The sequence below is a fragment of the Pectinophora gossypiella genome, chromosome 12 (assembly GCF_024362695.1).
Source record: "Pectinophora gossypiella chromosome 12, ilPecGoss1.1, whole genome shotgun sequence".
NCBI lineage: Eukaryota > Metazoa > Arthropoda > Insecta > Lepidoptera > Gelechiidae > Pectinophora > Pectinophora gossypiella.
Genome location: NC_065415.1, coordinates 131369 through 151499, shown reverse-complemented (window position 1 = coordinate 151499; position 20131 = coordinate 131369). Strand labels below are relative to the sequence as shown.

Genomic DNA, 20131 nt, shown 5'->3' with positions numbered 1-20131 from the left:
AAATAAGGAGTTTAGTGACGAAATAAAATAAAGTTTTAGCCAAAATTGTATATTTTATTGAGATACAAACTTATAAAAAACTTTGTCATGGCCTAATATTCAGAGATTAGGACGCCGCCTGTCTTCTGCCTATAATTATATTATTGCGGGACTTAACGAATGATCGATGCGGCCGCCGCGCAACTAAACGCGGGCACAGCTCGAAGCACTCGACGATACTAAACTTAAATACCGAAGGAACTTCTAACTACATACAACAACAAAAATTGTAACTGGGCTGCAACCTCAGTTGCGTAACAACAAAATATTTGAAAGCTACATCTAAAATACATAATAGTAAGATTAGATTACTGTACTATTTGGCTGTACCTTATACCAGATGAATATTACATGCCGCCGAGAAAACTTTATTTTTTTCATAAACCATAATTTTTTCGACTAGTCTACGTTAGAACAACTTTCTCGTCAGCCGCAAAATCCAGCTAGTACGATAGAACGGGCCGCGTGTAGCCGGCGCTCAGACGGCGGGCGCGAAGCCGATCTGCTTGTTCTGCATGTCGAACTCTGTGTAGAACTTGCCGATGAACACGTCGCCCAGGATCCACAGCGGCCCGTTGGGCGGCGGGATGTCCAGCCCCATGAACCCGGACAGGCACACTGTCTTGCCGAACTGCGACACCTGCACAACAAACACACATTGTCATTTCAATAGTTTGACATCGATAGTTCATATAGATCAATACTACCGTGACACAGAAATACTAACGATAGTATTGCTTCTGACTAATGCAATGATGGTTAGCCACTTTTTACGTGGTTCTTGCAACAACAACTCGAGTGATGGCTTGTGGGTCTGCCTACCCCATTAGGGATTGCAGAGTACGTACGCGCAGGATGTAGTCGGTGCCCTCGAGCGTGAAGGTGTTGCCGGCGATGGTGAAGCTGACGGGCGGCAGGTGCGGGATGAGCGCGCAGTCCACGGCGTACTGGCCGAACGCCATCGGCGTGGCGCCCAGCGCGCGGTTCAGCGCCTCCACCTCGCCCGTGGGGCCGCCGATGAGGGACGTGCCCGTGTCCGCGATCGCCTCGCAACCCTGCACAACCACCAACCAAATGAACTCCTCATTATATTAACCAATTATTCAGGCGACAAAGACCTAAAACAATAATAAATCTTTATTGTGGTACACCGGTAGGTAATACAGTAATGTTACATAAAATGTAAGAGTGTAATGGATACTAAGATTGTTTATGTCATGTTTTCTGTGTTCAAAACGATTATTATCCATCACCCGCATGAAACGCGAGCTTCGATATGGAGCGAGGAGAAGCGACGGTCAGTATAGGTAAACTCTATCATTAATGTTTGATATTATCATGGGTAATAATAATTATTGTCATAATTATCGATGAAATGCTCTCCATGACATCCATTGAACAATAAACAATGTTGACGAAGCAACTTAATTAGTAAAGTGGTTAATTAAAATTCTTACTAAGTAATTAGTATTTATTTATTGCATGTCATGGATGGATACCAATGAAACTGCTACTAAGCGTCAGACTGCTTCTTGTCTAGTAAATAAAATCCATCATTACGTATCATCAACAAAATATATTTTTGGTAATGACAGATTATACTTATTTTTGATTTATATAATTAGTCTACATTAGACTATTTTAAGAAACTAATTTGCTTGTTACTACTTTTAGTTCGTAGTATATGTCAAATATTTTTTTAAGATTTTACCTTTATGACATCAAGCGTGCAAAACTATGAAACGAACAAGTACGGTGTTGTTGATGAAATCAATTTCACATCATAACCGGAGGAATGTATTGCTTCATGGTCAAATCTTGGATGAGCAATCTACCCGGTATTTTGGGTAAATTCCTATTTATTTATTAATGGATCACTTGCAGCTATATACATTATAACATTTAGTTAGGACAATTAGACAAAGTAAAACAGTACTTATGTGTAAGCCAATTACAAATGAACACAACATTCATCATAAAAAAACAACATCTAGTCTGTTGAGGCTAACTTCTCAGCAGCTATAAACTTCCCAGCCCATCAATATTTAGAGATGGGCAATCTATTAAGAATTTTCCCAAGGCACACACAAGCCTCCCCTCAATCCAGCGGAGGGCGCATGGAGCACACTCCACCAAGCCTTTAGATTATACACACTGTTAGTAGTACAGTGGTGCTAATTCCTGTAAATACCATCTAATTTTATTTTAAGTTATATCTGTCATTTTCTTATCCGCCGAAAAGGAAAGGGACGGGTAATCGACAAGCATAAAATTTATGGAACACACGTCAATTTTAAGCACAAATCTAAACCAACCGTCTAAAAATTTTACATCAGTCAATAACCCGACACGTTCATTTACTCATTCTTCCTAAAATTAAGAGCTGTGAATCATCCGTCCCTTTCCTTTTCGACGGATATGAAAATGACAGATATAACTTAAAATAAAATTAGACGGTGTCTCCAGGAATCGGGGCCAGTAGTGACCTTAAATAACTACCCACTTGCACTACCAGCACTAACCGCGCAGCGTCCTAATATGCGTGTATAGCTAGTTATGTGGATACATTGCGTACGTACGTTGGCGCAGAAGGCGTGGCCGGCGACGTTGACGGCGTCCATGCGGAACTGCCAGTAGGTGGGCTTGTGCACGGGCACGTACGTGAAGTTGCCGCGGTAGTGCGCCGGGTCCGACCCGCCCAGGATGATCTCGCCGCCCTGCGCCGCCGACGGGTCCCTGCGGATATCACCGACAACTACATTCCAACGTCTCCGTACCCAGGTGGACAGCTTGCTGTACACTATCCATACTATCGCATGTTTACGGATTACTTTTTGTGTGTTAAGTTTCTTTCTAATCGTCCACTGACACAGCTAGAGCTATTCTTAGTTGATTTACTTTTTAATATCTGTGGTTGATCTGTATATAGTACATACACTTACATGAATTAATATTTAAAGAGTAATTCTTTTTCTAACATACATTCTTTACACGACAAGTGTATGTTTCAAAAACTGTCTATATCAAAAACTACAGAAATTAATAGTAGTGCTACAGATGTACTCTCACCTATTCAGGTAGAAAGAGAAGACAGGCTTGACGAGTCCCTGCGCCACCATGTTGTCAAACACCGGCGCCACGCCGTCCACGGCGATGCTGCGCAACAACACAACACGCTCAACAACGCAATCCTTGATTTTCCATGTACATATTATTATAAAGTAATTAAGTATTTTTCTTTATTTTAGTCTTTTGAGCATGAGAATGCTACTCGCTAGGCAGACGAAAACTTTAGGCTAGAAAAAAACGTTTTAAAATATAGATAAAGCATCATTCGTGGAGAGATGGTACTAGATGTGGTATGCTCACCTGCTGAAGGCCATGCCGAGGATACCGTCGAACTTGGCGGCCACGAACGCCAGCCCGGGCTCCGACATCGCCTCCGCGAACGTCTGCTGCGACACCGTGATGCCGCCCACCTGCAACACACCGCACGTCGCTATAAAATATAAATGTCACATAGCATAGAGAGGAGGTACCGTAGGCCGGTCGAACATTGAATACGAATTCCGACTAGTGTTATGAAGATCAACTCCCACACAGTGTGCCTTGATAGTTCTTGGAAGATTGGGGTTGTTCCACCAGATGGATTGTACGAAAATACGTCCAAAGTGCGCTCGGCCATTACAGAAAATTGATAAAATAATTAACATGTTCCAGAATCGGAGGGAAGGTGTTGAGAGATAAAGAGGCATGAGGACTCACGGTGACGTCATCGGTGGAGAGGAACCCGGAGAGGCTGCCGGATCCATAGTGGATGGCGAACTCCGTGCCGTTCTTGCGGTACGACTTGGACTTGCTGCTGTCGTACTTGTTGTGCAGCACTGGACACACACACAATATACAATATAGGCTAAACAAATAATTAGGCACACAGGCACGTCGTTATCATCTATTATACGCTGGCATCCTATGCTGCACTTAAGGTTTGCTACGTCATGCTTTGCATCATTAACCTGACAGCTGCAAGTTACAGGCTCCTACTTCGTACTGGCTGAGTAAGTAGTGACTGAACATTGTGTATCTCCTCAAATGTAGCATGATTATAATGACAGCAGAACACAAACATAGTATGCGGTCTAGTGCCAGAGATATGTCTCTTTCGCATTCCCGTGACTATCACACACAAGTGTTTGCAACAAACGCAATAGACATCATTATCTCCCTAGCATTCAAATCGCGCACCTATCTGCGATAATTCGATGACTTCGGCGCCTGCGGAAAGCTAGCAGTTAGTGGGTGTACGTACGGCAGGCGATGTTGGTGTAGTGGCACTTCTTAGAGGGCACCCACAGGTTGGAGGAGCCCGTGTCGAACACCACCTTGAATGTCTGCGGCGGCGTGCCGATAGAGATCGGACCGTAGTATTGAGCCTAAACACACATTCAAACACGTAATATGTAATATTATAATATCCTAATAGACGTGTATCTCTTAAATATAGATTCATCAGTCTATTAGGATCGCCAGTTATTGGAGAGGTGTAGGGAAATAAACATCCTATATGCATCCTACTGCTGAGCGCAGGCCACCCTCAGTCAACCGGAAGGAGGGGTCTATAAAGGCAAAAGCGCGGGCAAATAAAGATTCTATTCTATTCTATGGAGCATACTTTACCACGCTGCTCCGGTACGGGTTGGTGGAAAGAAATATCAAGTTACAAGTTGCGAGAGGTCAGTCAGACAGTGTAAGCTGAGCGATAAGGGTTTACTCAAATCACTTGAATCAGCCTACTTTCCTAGAGTAAAATACAATACAATATCTGAGAGTATTTTATGGCCAATAATTTTCCTATATGCCACATTGTAAATATGTTTCTTAATCGATAGAAATTCTGAATTATAATGATTATTTTATTTGGTCGTAAAGTTACATAATAAAATATGCCACACAATTATTTACGACAATGCGTCACACACACCGACCACCTCGTGTATAGTTTTTACAGGTATTAAAACGTTAAATTCAGTTATTTACATAAATGAAATAAAGGTTGTTGGTTACTACTCTCATTACTTATTATAATACAAGTCTCGTAAACTAGGCACGCAACGCCGTGCGCGTCTGTTTATTGGTCATTCATTTCACCATATCACATACGTGACCAATTAAGAGTACCTACCTATCAATGTTTAATATCAAACTAGCTGTAATTTATCATTATCATACAGGATGTTTACCAGACGGCAAACAGTTTTCCACAACTTACAGGACACCTGTATATACAATGAAAATAGGCAAAACTTACAAATGAAGTAGGTATCTAAAGATGTCAACAATATCTTCAGATTCTATTGAACTATTTATCATCATAACCAAAATATTACAATATTTCATTTTTTTTTATTGTCTGCAAGATAAGTCTCTGATATCAGTGCTACATTTGGTAGATAGGTTTTGAATATAATATCAAACACTTTTGATGAGTTTTCTATGATCTAAACATTCAAAATAAACGAGTTTTTAGTTTAAATTTCTTTGTTCAAATAACATGGTAAAAATGATAAAATTGTATAATTGGAATAAATATGTTTCTTTGTGGAAGAAAGCCGTTGACGTGATTCACGCGGCGGCCGTCGGTGACCGCGCGGGACAACGCGAGTATCGTGTTTGTTATTAAAGTAACAAGTATTAGTCACCTCATCAAATGTATGAATTTAGTGTATGAACATAAAGGTTCACTCAAAGTCGAGTAATCTGCTGCGTGATACATGTCTACAGACCACTTGTGATGATTTAGTAATATGTGGTTAGCACACACACAACAGATGTCTTATAAAACCAACATCTTTATAATAACAGAAAAATGTACTTTTTTACAGACTAAAAATTGGAGCCATTAGGGGCATACCTCTGCTTCCAAGAGTTGTATAGTTTGTACTATACTCAAAGCAGAACCTAAAATAACAGATTTGTTGTGTGTGGTGTCATTACTTTGAATAAATTATTGCAACAGACACTAACAAAGAATAGTGACACAAGTCAAGTGCTTGTGTGCTGATAACAGAGATTTAACTTGTACCACCGAGAGCGGGGTTATCTCATCAACATGCAAACAACTAGACAAGTATCATACACATTACAAAGCACAAACTTAATATTCCACAAGGAGAACCGTAATTGTGAGGATAGTAGTTGATTAAATAATTATAATAAATACACTATATATTATACTAATATGCACTATGACTGTCATGTCTGCACCAGTTTAGACTGTTGCCACTTTGTTATCTCTAGAGCATCAATATCTGGTTCTGCATGAACAATGAGCATTATAGTTTTCAGTGAAAGTTGTACTAGTGTCTGTTTCATGTAACAAGTATTTGTAGTTATAAAACAATGGAATGTATACATACGTCGAGATAATTGGAGAGAGGCTCGGGCGCGGGTCCCGCCACGCGGTACTTGATGCGCACAGGAGTCACCTCAGTGCCCACACCCACCAGGTGCCGCCGGACCGTCTCCATGCGGTACAGGGGCACCCTATGACCACATGAAATCATCTAATTGTACTACATACATTACCAAACCTGCCAGTTAATTTATTATATTTTCCAAAGAATTTTAAATACCTAAATATTTACAGAATTTCGAGACAAGAACGGCAAGAAATAACATTTACGTCGTAGCAGTTCGTTTTATTTATTGGATTTTTATATTATTATTTATTTATTTCAGATATACATAGTCATTACAGATAATCCAAATTTTATGTCTGTTTAAATAATATTAGGGCAGGCAATAAATAGATGTTACCTGATGAAACCAGCCGCGGAGGCGGCGGCCAACGCCAGCAGCAGCAGCGACAAGCGATGCATCTTTAGTGCAAGTCACGCAGCGCACTCCCTGTATAAAAGCAATGGATCAGGTATTACTCCGCAGTTATTAGCCCCCGCCAACAGTAATACGTAAACCAGCCTTACGCCACTTACTCAAGGGGCGGTGTTATCTTCAGAAACGCTGAACAAACAACACGAAAACCGCACAGTATGGAGTATTTATTCATGCGCGACGTAAATTAATCAAATTACCGGCTCGCTCGGCCGTCAACAATCAAAACAAAACGTCAATGTCAAATGAACTGTCAAATAAACTGGATATGACGTCACTAATATTTTTTTCTACTTAGTACAGACGGCAAAGAGCTTTGATCCTTTCCTTTTTGCATTCATTTTATAAAAGTATTTAGTTAAAAATACATGCTGATGCACGCATATCTAGACTATTTATTCTACATACATACATAAACCCACTCTTAACATGATTTACACTAATGGATTAAAGTAGGTAAAGTTGTAGGGACCTAGGAACTAAAAAGTAATCTTTGAAACTTTATTTGACAAAGACAAGGTCTTTGTTTAAAGGTAGTATTTACGCAAAGACTACAAGTTATCGTAAAGTGTTTGCGTGTTCCAGTTTCTCCTCCTCCTTCCTTCCTAAATATTTTTGGGGAATATGAGAGCCAAGCCTATTATTTCACTATAGCTTCCCGCGCCTTGAGCAACTCATGTTTCGCTAATGTCCGGAAGCAGTGACTCTGGGTGTTGCAGCCTGGTTACTTAGAGGGAGACAAGTGTTCTAACGATTTGACATATATGTCGAACAGTGCAAATATCTGGATGATTCTTTATGAGATTATTCATTTTGCCTCGAGTGCCTGTAATTTTTAAGTTCTACAATTGGCCCCGATTCCTGCAGACACCAAATTTTAAGTTATACTGTGAAAGTGTAAGGTGTTTTTTAAAGTAGATGATGTCTGTAGGAATTAGTACCATTCTATGGTTAAAAATCACCACCCAATATATCTTGTCGAACCACCTCTTGCAGGTCGTGCGTACTTTGTGCATTTCCAGGGGGTGAAACACGGCTTGAAAATCATCATTGGTGGGGAAATGAAAGGTAGTTGTTAGATTCAATTTATATATTATTCAACCAAATAACGCAACGTCGGAGTAGTCTTACTATGAACGCTCCTGCTATTCAGTATATATTACTGGCGCATGAAGTTCCACTCAACTGCCGTGAGCCTCTTATAAACAAGTACGCGCAGTTAGGGAGAACTTCCACATAGCTTCTAGATAAAATATTATGTTACAAGAATTCAAGTAGAATTCGAATGTATCACAGTCGTAACAAATAACAGGAGCTTCACAGTGCACGCCGCACCGCGCAGGCGCCTCGCCGGGCTCGTAATGGCATACACAACAGTTTGAATAAATTATACTAGACGAGTTCAGCGCACTCTGATACCAAAGAGACAGTAAGGCACAGTCTTCGAATATAGATTAATTTACAGTTATTAAAATTTTAGGATAATAATTGTAAAAAAATAAGTCTCACTAATTGACATCCACTTATTATTACAATATGCATAATGCGTTTTAGAACAATGCATACACTTATTAATTATGTTCAACATTTAAAAACATTTATCTGAAACACTGCCTAACGAATGTGTAACAGTAGGTATACAAAAACGAGCAAAAACTATTTTATTTACAATAGATCGAGGATGGGTTCCAATTTGTACCATTTATTAGCGCATAACCACATTTTTATGGTTTTTATCCCATGTACTAAGACAAATCCAGAAGTCTATGAAGGGCTGATTATTTAGAAGAATGCTAAATAACTTATTCTGTTGATTGTCGACTTGAGACTAGGGGTGGTATAAACTAATCTCAGCTTTGAGACTGCCATTAAGATCATGTTAATGTGACAGTTATATAAAACAGGGACATGAGATTGGTCTCGAGGGCACTCTCAGCTGAGAAGTGTATTAATACCACCTTAGGAGTCAAGCCAACTTAATATCGGCGTATTATTATGGAACTAATATTATTGAAAATTTCCTAGTATAGTACAAAGTGAGTCCCCGCACGGGTGTGGGCGCGCCGCGACGCGGGAGTGCGCTGAACTGCTGCACGGGTGATTGCTACTTTGTGACGCGAAACGCATCGCATACAACATCAAATAATACTATTACTTGGAATAGATTCACAATTACAGTATTCCAACATTCTTAGAATGCCACCAAACATAAAACATTGCCTCTCTTATTTACACACGATAAAGTTTTATACAACAAAGAGACATATTTTATAATTCGGCCACGTTACATAATAATGGTGACGTTACTGCTACAGGGGACCACTGGACGTGCGACACTGAAATGAAGTCTGCGTGTATAGCAGTAGGTATGGAGTAAACAGCTAGTGTAACACACTTATTATAGTCGGTACCCTGCTCTGGTTGAGCTAACCTATCCTTCCACACTACTCGACCTGTGTGATCTGACGCCACTCGTCGCAGGTCTAGACCACTCTGTCACTTTGATTTCATGGCAACTTTGTTCTTTGCTTGAAATAAAAGTACTTATTGAATAAACAGGAATTTACTTTGACCAACACAGAGTGTGAGTTATTGCAGGAATTACACCGGTAATATAATAACCCAAGACTGATTTTAAAAGAGAATGACTTTCAACAATGGAATTGTAGAAATTAAAATTGATTCAATATCTACATACAAGAGTAGCGTGTGTCAGGTGCCCAGGTCTCTATCGACATACTCTACCCCGCTTGGACGGAGCATCACACAACTCAGTCTGGGAGGTGACTGCGGAAACATCAACCTTGTCTACTACACAAAAATATTTTATCTTACTGGTTTCTAGGTTGAGCTGTCTGCGATCACCTCCCGTCGAGTCAGCAATGACATTTAAAGTTCAACATGTGTACGTAAGAATCTCGTTCTCATTTTGTATTAAATGTATCTCGTGTTGGCATTACATGGCGTATGCTTTGGAGTTTAATTTGCCATCACGGTAAAAGGATTATAAGCCGCGAAATTTTCATTTTGTGAATTAAATGTTGTGCGCCGGACGATCATATCTCGGAATGTCCTGTCTTGCGCCATTAAAGTGCTGCGTGGTACGCTCTCATACGGAACAGAGATATATCCTTCGTCAACTATCAAATAGTTGCCATCATTGTACTTAATAAAATATATTTATTTACTTATCTAGTCTTACTTATTTTTACAAACACATTACAATTATTCCATAGACTATGTACAATTTTAATACATTATTTTAAAGTCGTTATTATATTATACAAATTAATATTTGGATTTTGATAATATATTAAGAACATAATTTTAAAGCATGAAGTTATCTTCTAAATGCAATTTCTTAAAACGGAAATCACATTTATCGTTAGTCGTGGACACGACACGATATGTAAAATGATTTTGGTATCGATGATTTAATAAAATATGGTGATCGGAACTGGTTAAATCGCGCCATGAGATCCTTAATTATTATCAGTAAGACACATTCAGATTAGCTTTGAGGAATCCTGGAAATGACTATATAATTACTAGGTAATAATGTTTTCACCAGCACCAGAACGTCTGTGTTAAGATCACCGGCCAGTTGCGCACATCACAGGAACGTACTTATCGTCACTAGTGAACACTGTTCGGAGCCAACTGAGGGCGCGGCGACGGGGATTACCACGGTTTGTTATTTTCGTGGTTCGCAGTCGAGGCCCTTGCGGGACCATACTGGGAATACCACGTTACTTGTTACGCCGCAGAGTCGAGCTCTCAGCAAGTGAAGCCCGGAGGCGTGGCCCCGACGGCGGGCCCGCCGGCGTCCGGTGGCGGGGCTCACCGCACGGGCGGCTCGGCGGCGGCGGCGGCGCAGTACAGCCGCGGGTCGGCGCTCAGCAGCCGCAGCGAGAACGAGTTCAGCGACAGCGGCGGGCCCTGCACCACCTCCACGTTGCCCGCGTTCGCCTGCACACACATCCGTCCACGTTATTTCGGAGAAAGATTAGGAATCCTAATTTAGGATCTATTTCGGAGTATCGGCAACAGAGGGTTCAGCCGAGTCACAAACATCTCGATGTGTAGTCGAGAAGAAGGCGTACCCGAGAGGCGTCTCGATTTACACAAACTAGCAACTAGCTAGCTTTAGCGAGGGGCGAAATCGGAAAAGTATTTTTCACTTTCCTTCCACCGACTGTAATTGGAATACCATTGTATTTAAGTCTATAAATTATGTAATACAAACTGGATTTAAAAAAAAAGAAAAGAAAGGAAAACATGAAACAGTAGGACTAGGGCCCTGTGCTGGGAGGTTTTCTGGCTACGTCTTTCCCTCAGCGTTACAGATTCCGACGTGGTTAGTAGTTTTACAGCTAGTTACATAAATTATGTAATTTAATTCTTTTGACGTTCAATAAGCGCTAACTTTGTAAGCCAATTTTGAAAAATAAATATTTTAGAATGTTTTTTTGAACATTTGCAACTCGACGAGGTTCCCCCGGAGGATACTAGTTTCGTTCGACCGAACCGAGTTCGGCGGAGGGATCGCTACTGACCAGGAACAGCGTGGCGAGGAAGAGCCGCGACACGTCGTGGCCCCGCGTGGCGGCGGCGCCCAGCACGGCGCCGAAGGGCTCGGGCGCCGCCCCCGCCGCGGGCAGCGCGCGCAGCACGGCGGCCGCCAGCGCGCGCACGTCCAGCGCCTCCCCCGCGCCCCCCGCGCCGCCCGCCGCCGCCCGCGCCGCCGCGCGCGCGCGCCACGCCGCCCACTCCGCCGCCTCCGCCGCCGCCGGCTGGGTGCTCTGTCGAATTCACATGGCGCGAGTTAGCCGACTTTCCAGGGCTGCCGAAGTTGCGCGTGCATGTATATCGCCGCATCCACCGGCGGAGCACACGTACGTTGGGGAGCTGCGTGTGCGGCTCGTCGGAGCGCGAGTGGTCGCAGTCCCCGAGCGAGCTGTGCTCGCTCTGCTCGAAGAAGCCGTCGTCGTCGCTGTCGTCGGCCAGCCGCTCGCCGCGCCGCGCCAGCGCCCTCGCCGCCGCCAGCGCCGAGCCGGCGACGCTCGCCTCCGTCGCCGACCAGCCCGCGAAACCTGCGACCGGGTTGTTGACACTATGTTTACTATGTTTGTGTGTGTGTATGTTGTTTGTTTATACATTATGTAAGCTCCCGCCCGTAATCCCCGATGGGGTGGGCAGAACCACAAGTGATCAAAGACGATTTGCAGTCCCTGTTGATGGGTGATAGTGTTCTATATTTTTTATTCTCTCCCAGTCCAGTATACAAGTGCATTATACTTACATGTGTGCAGTTTATTATACCATCCGTCAAAATATAGATAAGCTTTATAACACCTCTTAACCATTGGATTTATAAGCTCTTCAAAGATAACGGTAATGCTAGAAACTAAATAATACAAACAAATAGTTTTAGATAGATTTCGTGTACATACCGTTGACATCGAGTCGCGTGAGCCCGTTCTCCTGCATATCCGGCAGCTCGCCGGCCAGCGTCAGCCGCCGCCGCAGCGCCAGCACCTCGGCCCGGCGGGCCGCCACCACCCGCGCCACCCACGACGGCGTCACCTCGAACTCCGACACGCGCTTCAGCGCGCGACGCAGCTCTGAAAACGTTCGGCGTTGTTCACATATCATGCCGACCCACCAAAACGACCCTGCCTAACACCAGGGTTGCCAATCAGCTTCAGAACCTGTGTGGGTTCCGAAGAAGAACAGACTACACACAACAAAACTAAATTGTCAATAAAATGTTACATAAATTAACAGCAAAAATAACTCTATACAATGAATACTCACTCATATTGATGAGGAGTTTGACCGTCCCGCCGACAATGTCGTTGATGTTGGCGTCGTTCTTGCGCTTGCGCTCCCTCTTGAGCGGCGCCGGCGGCGGCGGCATGTGGTCCCGCGGCCCGTCCGGCGGCAGCGGCGTGGAGCAGTGCGGCGGCGCGGCCAGCGCCTCGGGCGGCGGGGACTCCTCGCGCAGCGGCGGCGGCGACGGGGGCGCGGCCGCCTCGATGGCCGCCTGCAGCTCCATCAGGGGGATGGGCCGCAGCGACGACGCAGTCGACGTGGGGCTCTCCAGCTCGTCCACTAGCAGTCCGTCCTGCACGCGTACGTTCACGGTTCAACTACATCACTCCTCAATTTGAAGTCACAGTCTGGAGATCACCACAAAAGTAGGTGAAAACATGGCGCCGCACGTTAAGGGCGGAAGAAGTAGGACCAGCGTACCTGCAGGCGCATGTTGACCTGGAAGTCCTGCATGAGGCCGACGGGCTCGCCGGCGTAGTCCGTGAGCGGCACGTCCCCGTCGGCCAGCAGCCGCGGCTCCAGCTCCACGTAGACGCGCGGCAGCGTGGGCGGCGGCCGCGCCGCGCCCGCGTCGCGCCGCGCGCCCGCCGCGGGCGCCAGCGCGATGTACGTGAACTCGCCGCACGCCGCGCTCGACGCCTTGCGCTTGCGCCGCGCCGGCGACGCCGCGCCCGCCTCCGCCTCGTCCTCGCCCTCGCCGTCCGCTGGCGGCCCGCCCGGGTACGCCATCTCACTAGTGGAAATCGATCGCTTATAAAAAAATAGCAAAAAGATAGGCATCTATGTTAAGAGTATAAGTGTGTGTGGTGATACGGACATGCTGTTGTGCAGCGAGTCGCTGACGCTGAGCACGTGCTGGTAGAGCGCGTCCACCTTGCGGCCGTAGATGTTGGCGGACTGCTGCAGCAGCAGCGCCAGCTCCGCGAAGTTAGGCGGCTCCGGCCTCGCCTCGCCCCCCTCCTCCTCATCGTCGTCCTCTGCTTCTAGCGCGTGCAGACCCGCCTCCGTCAGGTACTCCTCCAACAACTGACCACATAACAATGTTCATGTTCAGAATGTATGTATAAAGTATTTGTTATGTTATGTTATGTAAACCATTAGCCACCATTTACTGAAGTATGTATGTATTACATGGATCCAACAGAATTAGTGAGATCGGTGTCATCCCTCAAATGCCACAGGAGGGAAGATATGTTGCACATATTTTTATGTTACATTAATAACAATGTCATCAACAGTTTATGAATATAGCAGTACCTAACGTAATTAAATCCATTTAAACTGTATTTAGTTACTATAACTTAATACACAATTGTTGCTCTAGCTCTAAATCTAAATCCTAACTTAACCTAATGCCTGATTCACATTATTCCAGTAGGCATTGGAATGCAGCAACTGATTCCAGCACAGAATGTGCCTGTTCGGGTGATGGTTCACATTGTTCAGTGAGGTTCTAGCGCTGGATTCAATCACAGGAATAGAATGCTTACTGAAATAATGTGATATGCATAATTGTAAGGCAAATACAAATATTATTCTTAATACTGTGAAAGTTGCTTAAAGAAAAATGTAAACTGTTGCTGGCAATAAATTTATTTTATTGTTATTTTCTTATCAAATTATATAAGTTCATGGTATTCACTGCTAAATAACATAAGTAAATGTAATAAGTAACATAAATCACAGGCCGGTCTCTTTAGAGATGTTTGTCTTCTAGTAGGTATTACTAGGTGTTGACTGAACATGTGACAAAATTGCATGGGGATTAGGAGTGAGTTGTGTTTGAGTATTTTTGCTAAATTAACACAACTGCAAGCAAACCCGAGACTTCTGGTTTGGTGGTTGTGTTCAGTCATTGCACACAAGATTTTAACTAACACTAAAAACCGATAGAAGTCACGTTTTCTAGAAACCTAGGACACAAAAAAACAATTAATGTAATGTTTATTCAGGTGTGACTTCCAAACAGGTGCCTTGCATGTTTAAGAGTACATTGACCTCTCTTTTAATTTGAAACTGCTGACAGTAAATGGTTTGATAACAGTGAATGTATCATTATTATCCCACATAGATATCAGACCTGAATAATTTTCAATTAATTTAACACCTTTGCAATGACTATAATTAACAGAGATAGAGAAGATTCTTCAACTACACCAATAATTGCTATTAAGTAAATCACACTACTTTGTGTTAGCGGCTGTTTAGTGGGCCTGATAAGTTTGTTGTTGAATCTCTTAACATTGTGGTTAGCACATTTGTATATTATGATTATCTTTTATATTTGTTTCACACATTGGTACCAATTTATTCGTATTAAACATAATAACTCTTGTTAGATTTCCTTTAATGTAATAAGTCTTATTTGTTTACAAGACTTAACTCAGGTAGGTAAGTATGACAGCAAAGGCACAAGTATGTATGACGCTTGGTTGGCGCCTAAATGAGTTGGGACGTCTGTGGGCGTCGGCAGCGTGGACTTACACCGCGCGAGTGTCGGCAAGCGAGCCCTGGGCACTGTGGCTGCACTGCGCCTGTTGCAACTGCAGCCGCTGCACTTACCGCGCTCAGGTCCGTGTCGAAGCAGTGGCGGAGGTCGCGCATGGGGCGCATCAGCTCCGCCACAATCTCTTCCAACCTTTGCGAGTTCATGCTCCACCTTTTCTCGCGTCGGGATGAAATTCTTTCCCTGAAAACGGGATGTTTCTTTTGATATCATCACTGGACGCGATCAAGACACAACTACAACTAGAGAAATAGATAGTCTAGTGGCGCGAAACTTTCTGTCAACGACCCAATTCAGATTTGCGAATTCGTGACATAAAATAATAACTTTAAGAAGTTGCTTATCAGTTATAAACTAAATGAAAAGTTACCTGGATTTCTCCTTGAAGTCGGCGTCCATTTTACAAACATAAAATCGTGTGATTAGGAAGAACGTAATAACAACGGTGGCCATTTATTTATGTTTTTGAGGGAGACATTTCCACGTTCGCCATTGTTCGCCTTCGCACTGAAGCGTCGTTCGGTGTTCGCTATTATGCAATGGAATGGAAGTCTAGTTTGTTTACGGTGCTTATAATGAAACAATTATTATAAATATGCTTATTATTAATTGTATACAAAAATAATAAATATAATAAATTGAATAATTAAATTGAAAAACCGGAATCTACAAAATTAAAGGTCTAATTTGTTTATGGTTTGTTGACTATGGTTGGTTGGGGTCAATACATTGCTACATTAAAAAATATTTGACATTTGTTTGACAATGACAGTTTTTGTAATATGGCAACGAATATTACAGCAATATTAAAAAATAAAAAGGACCTGTACGATGACGCGAAAATAGTAGGTAATAAAAAATTGCCCAAAAATCTCTAAAATAATTGTAATAAATTGAATATATAAGTTTTATAACAAGAGATACAGCGTCGCCATCGATCCATTGTCCAACATAATAAGTGAAATCATGGGCATGTCTCGGTGTTACTCCTTAATGAAGTGTTTGCTGATATTATTCAATATAATATTTTTGGTAAGCATTAATTGAATATTTTGTATGAAACTCTTGCAATCATTCCGTTTTATCGCATTTGTCGACTTCTGTGATATTGTATACATAGGTTCTTTCTATGTTTTTAAGAGAATTTTAAATAAATCGAAAGTTATGTAAAGCTATGTAAATGTACATACAACATAAACGAAAATCAGACCCTAATCAGTGGTTCCTAGTGAGATCTGTTCGAAGCGGTGTATATTTAGCTCCGGCGTCTATTGCCTGTATCCGAAAGTTGTAGAGATACGAGAAACAGATGGGGTCGTAAAACAGACACGCCGCCGCCGCCCCACACATGTAAACATTAACACACGCTAATTACTTTGCTGAGCCTTAAATAATTATAGGGCTTTCCTATATTCTTTTATTAATTATTTATGAACTTATAAATGACTGTTCATAAATAGTATAATGTGTAAGTCTGCATACATACTATTCACGTCTATCTCCCACAGGGGTAAGCAGAGACTGGAATTTCATTTGGCTTATTACCTATCTCGATCACTGCTTTTCAGGAATTTACATTCTGTAGAATTTTAATTTGTCATATTGAATTGAGAATGTGTGTTATCATGTTTGTGTGTTCTCTGATAAGATGTAGGTAATATTGTAGAATGGCAAAAAAAGTGGTAATTGAGCTTTAAGTTTGGTTTATTGCAAAAATGTTATCATCATCATCATCACCAGCCCATTAAAGTCCCCACTGCTGGGGCACGGGCCTTTCCTATGGATGGATAGGGACATCGGGCCTTAAACCACCACACGGGCCCAGTGCAGATTGGTGGTTATTAACGACTGATATAAAAATGATATATTTTAAATTAGTTACTATATTGATACTAAATATAAAATCCTTCCAAATAATTAGACCAGTAATGTTCGTTTGTAGCATTTGTAAACTATAGAAAGTTTGGTACACAAAATTTTTTTTGGTAGTTAGCTTTTAGCTTGTTGAGTAACTTTAACAAGACAGTGTCGCACACGTGTCCCGCAGGCGGTGGGGCTGGGCGCGTGCGCGCTGGCGGGCTGGGCGCTGTGGGACGGGCGCGCGGGCGAGGCGCCGGCGGCGCGGGCGGCGCTGGCGGCCGTGGCGGGCTGGGGCGCGGCGCTGGCGCTGGGCGCGCTGGCCGCGCTGGCCGGCGCCGCGCGCCACTCCGCCTCGCTGCTGGCCGCCGCCTTCGCGCTGCTGGCGCTCACCGCCGTGGCCGAGGGCGCGGCCGCGTGGTGGGGCGCTGCGCACGTGCCGCAGCTGCGCCGCGCGCTGCAGGAGCGCCTGCACCACACGCTGCGCCACGACTACGGCTCGCTGCCGGCGCGCACGCACATGCTGGACGCCATCCAGCAGGGGCTGGAGTGCTGCGGCGCCGACGGCGCGCGCGACTGGCAGGCGTCGGACTGGGCGCGGCGCCAGGCGGCCGACGAGCCCGCCGCGGCCGCGCGCTCCGACACCCTGGACCTCAGCGTGGGCGCGCCCGCGGCCTACTACTGGGTGCCCGCGTCGTGCTGCAGCGTGAGTACCGTAGCCACAGGTCGCCGGCGGCGGGCGGCGGGCGGCAGGCGTACTAATGAGCGTGCGTTGCAGACGGCGGAGGCGGCGGAGTGCGCGGCGGCGCGGCGCGTGGCTGCGGCGGCGGGCGGCGGCCCCGGCCTGCACGCGGCGGGCTGCGCGCCGCGCGTGCTGGCGGCGCTGCGGCGGGGCGCGCGCGCGCCGCTGGCGGCCGGCGCCGCGCTGCTGGCGGCGCACGCGCTGGCGCTGCTGCTGGCGCTGGCGCTGTGTCTGCGCGCGCAGCCCGACACGCGCTACAAGGCCTAGGCGCCACGGGTGACGGCCGAACCTGCATCCCTCCTCGGGCCCGCTCTCTATTTTCATGCATTTATGTTTCCTTATGTTCCTATCGATTGGGCGAGATCGCTCCGCGAGACTGAATTTGATCACTCCCGAAAGACAGCGGCTGAATTATAATTTAAGTTTTCGGTTTGAATGTAGACGAGCTTCGTGCCGCCTCCACCGGGGGCGCGGAGACGGACGACCATAATATATTTATGTAACAAAGATATTATCGTACTAACGTAGTGCGTAAGCTGTAACCAAATGTGTGCTAGTGTAATTTTATAGTTATTGTTCCTATCACTCTATTGTTTAACGGCGATGTATGTTCACCGCTTCCCCGAGTGTTGGGGCCGGGCGTGTCCCGGTGCGGCCGCGCGCGTCGTGAGCTTGTTACAGAATAGAGTAAGTGGATATATTTTATTTGTGTACTACTGCTACACTGCCATAATACCGAACAAGACTTGCTAGTTTATAAGTTGAGACTGATTTTCTTTCCGACTCTTTACTTTTATAGGGACTAACTTTTAAGTTGTAACTGAGTACAAATATAGTGAGCGGATTGTTTTGCTGATTTAACGTTATTGTATTATTTGATTCTGTGCCTGTTCTATCGACTGATGTTCTTTAGAGTTAAGTTTGTTTGCGCCGGCCGCCTTCGATAATCCGCCTTATATTGAAATATGTATTACAATGTTATCACTATGATTCTAACTCTATACTATACCAAATTTTGATACAGTACAAAATGATGTAATTAGTTGTTTGTGTGATTGTTGTGTCACAGCTGTGTGTTAGCGGCCGGTGCGCCGACTTAGTGTACCTAGATGTGAGGCGGAGTGCCGCGCGGGGGCCGCGGGCGGGGCCCGGAGCCTTCATACCAGGGTGACTTGCTGGTGGGTATGCACATTCAGTTCAAACAATCATGTATCAAATTGCGTTCGGATCTCTGAATTGTGCGCTATTCAGGCGCTTGTATGACGATTGAACCTACCGTTCTGCTTACACTAGTCCTTAGGAGATATTGAGACTAATAGAGTGTTGCCCTGCCTACCCTGTAAGTCCGGCCGCCCCGACTGTGCGGCGCGCGCGCATTGCCATATAGAGTACTTACGCCCTGTGTAATGTTGTCCTCACTAACTCGTATTTTTTGAACACTAATAAATGTATTGTGAAATACTTGTTGTTATTATTCATCAAGTTGATGACATCAACACCTTCAATTGTCACAAATCAGAATCTTTTATTCAACGTAATTTTCATAGATAAACTTGTTGAGGATCAATTAAACATTTAAGAATCTACGTAATTTCGCAAGGTGTTATGGCTGAGGGTAGTTGTAAGTATATCAATGGACTGAGGAGAAGAAATGACAAGAAAGTGCAACAGCAACACGCCGTTTACATCAACGTAGGTATAAATTACAAGTTATTTAATAACTAGGGGAACACACTTGTTAATACCAGGCATTTGTATCATTTAGGTAGGTAATCATTAATCTTATAATAAGCTTTTTTTACATAAAGTAAGCTTCACACGAGCTTTAAATTGATTTTTTGACAAATTCAAAATACTGTCTAGTATTTCATTGGAAAAACGTATACCTAACCCCAAAAAAGATGAATTTAATTTACTTAATCAAGAATTTTAAATAGCAATTTTGTTCCTTGTATTGTAAATATGTCTCACAGTTTCTCGGAAGGAGAGATACATTTTTACGGACATACATACCATAAATAATTAAGTCGTATTTGATGCTCCGAAAACAAGGCTCTACATTATCTCTACCTTATTTACACGATGAGACTATGGTTTTGTTAGCGACCCCAATAACCACAATTTTGTTTAAGTACCTATGCGGTGGAATTTTACGAACTCCGCGACGAGTATTTATTTGTACTTTTAGTGCGAGATACTGTATCAAAGTATTATTTCCGCATCAGCATACCATGCATGTGCATGTGTGCTCTTGTGGGTTC

At 43.9% G+C, this 20131-nt stretch overlaps 3 protein-coding genes across 3 annotated transcripts; 1 reads left to right on the top strand and 2 right to left on the bottom strand.

The window, feature by feature from the left end:
- Positions 1–33: 33 nt before the first annotated feature.
- LOC126371165 (lysosomal aspartic protease) lies at positions 34–7187 on the bottom strand. Its single transcript, XM_050016396.1, has 10 exons — positions 7032–7187; positions 6856–6945; positions 6456–6582; positions 4349–4472; positions 3805–3923; positions 3409–3518; positions 3109–3195; positions 2619–2775; positions 888–1094; positions 34–679 (listed from the first exon to the last, which is right to left on the bottom strand). The coding sequence occupies exons 2-10, from the start codon at positions 6915–6917 to the stop codon at positions 518–520; spliced, it is 1155 nt and encodes a 384-aa protein (XP_049872353.1). The 5' UTR covers positions 6918–6945; positions 7032–7187; the 3' UTR covers positions 34–517.
- Positions 7188–8002: 815 nt separating this feature from the next.
- Positions 8003–15828, bottom strand: LOC126371578 (uncharacterized). The gene is made up of 10 exons (XM_050016900.1): positions 15642–15828; positions 15328–15454; positions 13583–13791; positions 13186–13498; positions 12748–13057; positions 12384–12554; positions 11830–12023; positions 11692–11732; positions 11487–11649; positions 8003–10899 (listed from the first exon to the last, which is right to left on the bottom strand). The coding sequence occupies exons 1-10, from the start codon at positions 15722–15724 to the stop codon at positions 10771–10773; spliced, it is 1740 nt and encodes a 579-aa protein (XP_049872857.1). The 5' UTR covers positions 15725–15828; the 3' UTR covers positions 8003–10770.
- Positions 15829–16020: 192 nt separating this feature from the next.
- On the top strand, positions 16021–19331 carry LOC126371168 (tetraspanin-1-like). The gene is made up of 3 exons (XM_050016398.1): positions 16021–16303; positions 17319–17834; positions 17907–19331. Exons 1-3 carry the CDS (start codon positions 16238–16240, stop codon positions 18135–18137), a joined length of 813 nt encoding a protein of 270 aa, XP_049872355.1. The 5' UTR covers positions 16021–16237; the 3' UTR covers positions 18138–19331.
- Positions 19332–20131: the final 800 nt, after the last annotated feature.

Bases quoted from the DNA above. Each gene is read 5' to 3' on its own strand.
- LOC126371165 (XM_050016396.1), bottom strand. From the start codon at position 6,917: ATGCATCGCTTGTCGCTGCTGCTGCTGGCGTTGGCCGCCGCCTCCGCG. The intron at 4,473-6,455 runs GTATGTATACAT...ATGTGTGTTTAG, and splicing joins CTCTCTCCAATTATCTCGAC to GCTCAATACTACGGTCCGAT. The intron at 680-887 runs GTACGTACTCTG...TTTGTTGTGCAG, and splicing joins GCACCGACTACATCCTGCGC to GTGTCGCAGTTCGGCAAGAC.
- LOC126371578 (XM_050016900.1), bottom strand. From the start codon at position 15,724: ATGGCCACCGTTGTTATTACGTTCTTCCTAATCACACGATTTTATGTT. The intron at 13,792-15,327 runs GTAAGTGCAGCG...TTATGTGGTCAG, and splicing joins TCGACACGGACCTGAGCGCG to TTGTTGGAGGAGTACCTGAC. The intron at 13,058-13,185 runs GTACGCTGGTCC...GTACGCGTGCAG, and splicing joins AGGTCAACATGCGCCTGCAG to GACGGACTGCTAGTGGACGA.
- LOC126371168 (XM_050016398.1), top strand. From the start codon at position 16,238: ATGGGCATGTCTCGGTGTTACTCCTTAATGAAGTGTTTGCTGATATTA. The intron at 16,304-17,318 runs GTAAGCATTAAT...CGTGTCCCGCAG, and splicing joins TATTCAATATAATATTTTTG to GCGGTGGGGCTGGGCGCGTG. The intron at 17,835-17,906 runs GTGAGTACCGTA...CGTGCGTTGCAG, and splicing joins TGCCCGCGTCGTGCTGCAGC to ACGGCGGAGGCGGCGGAGTG.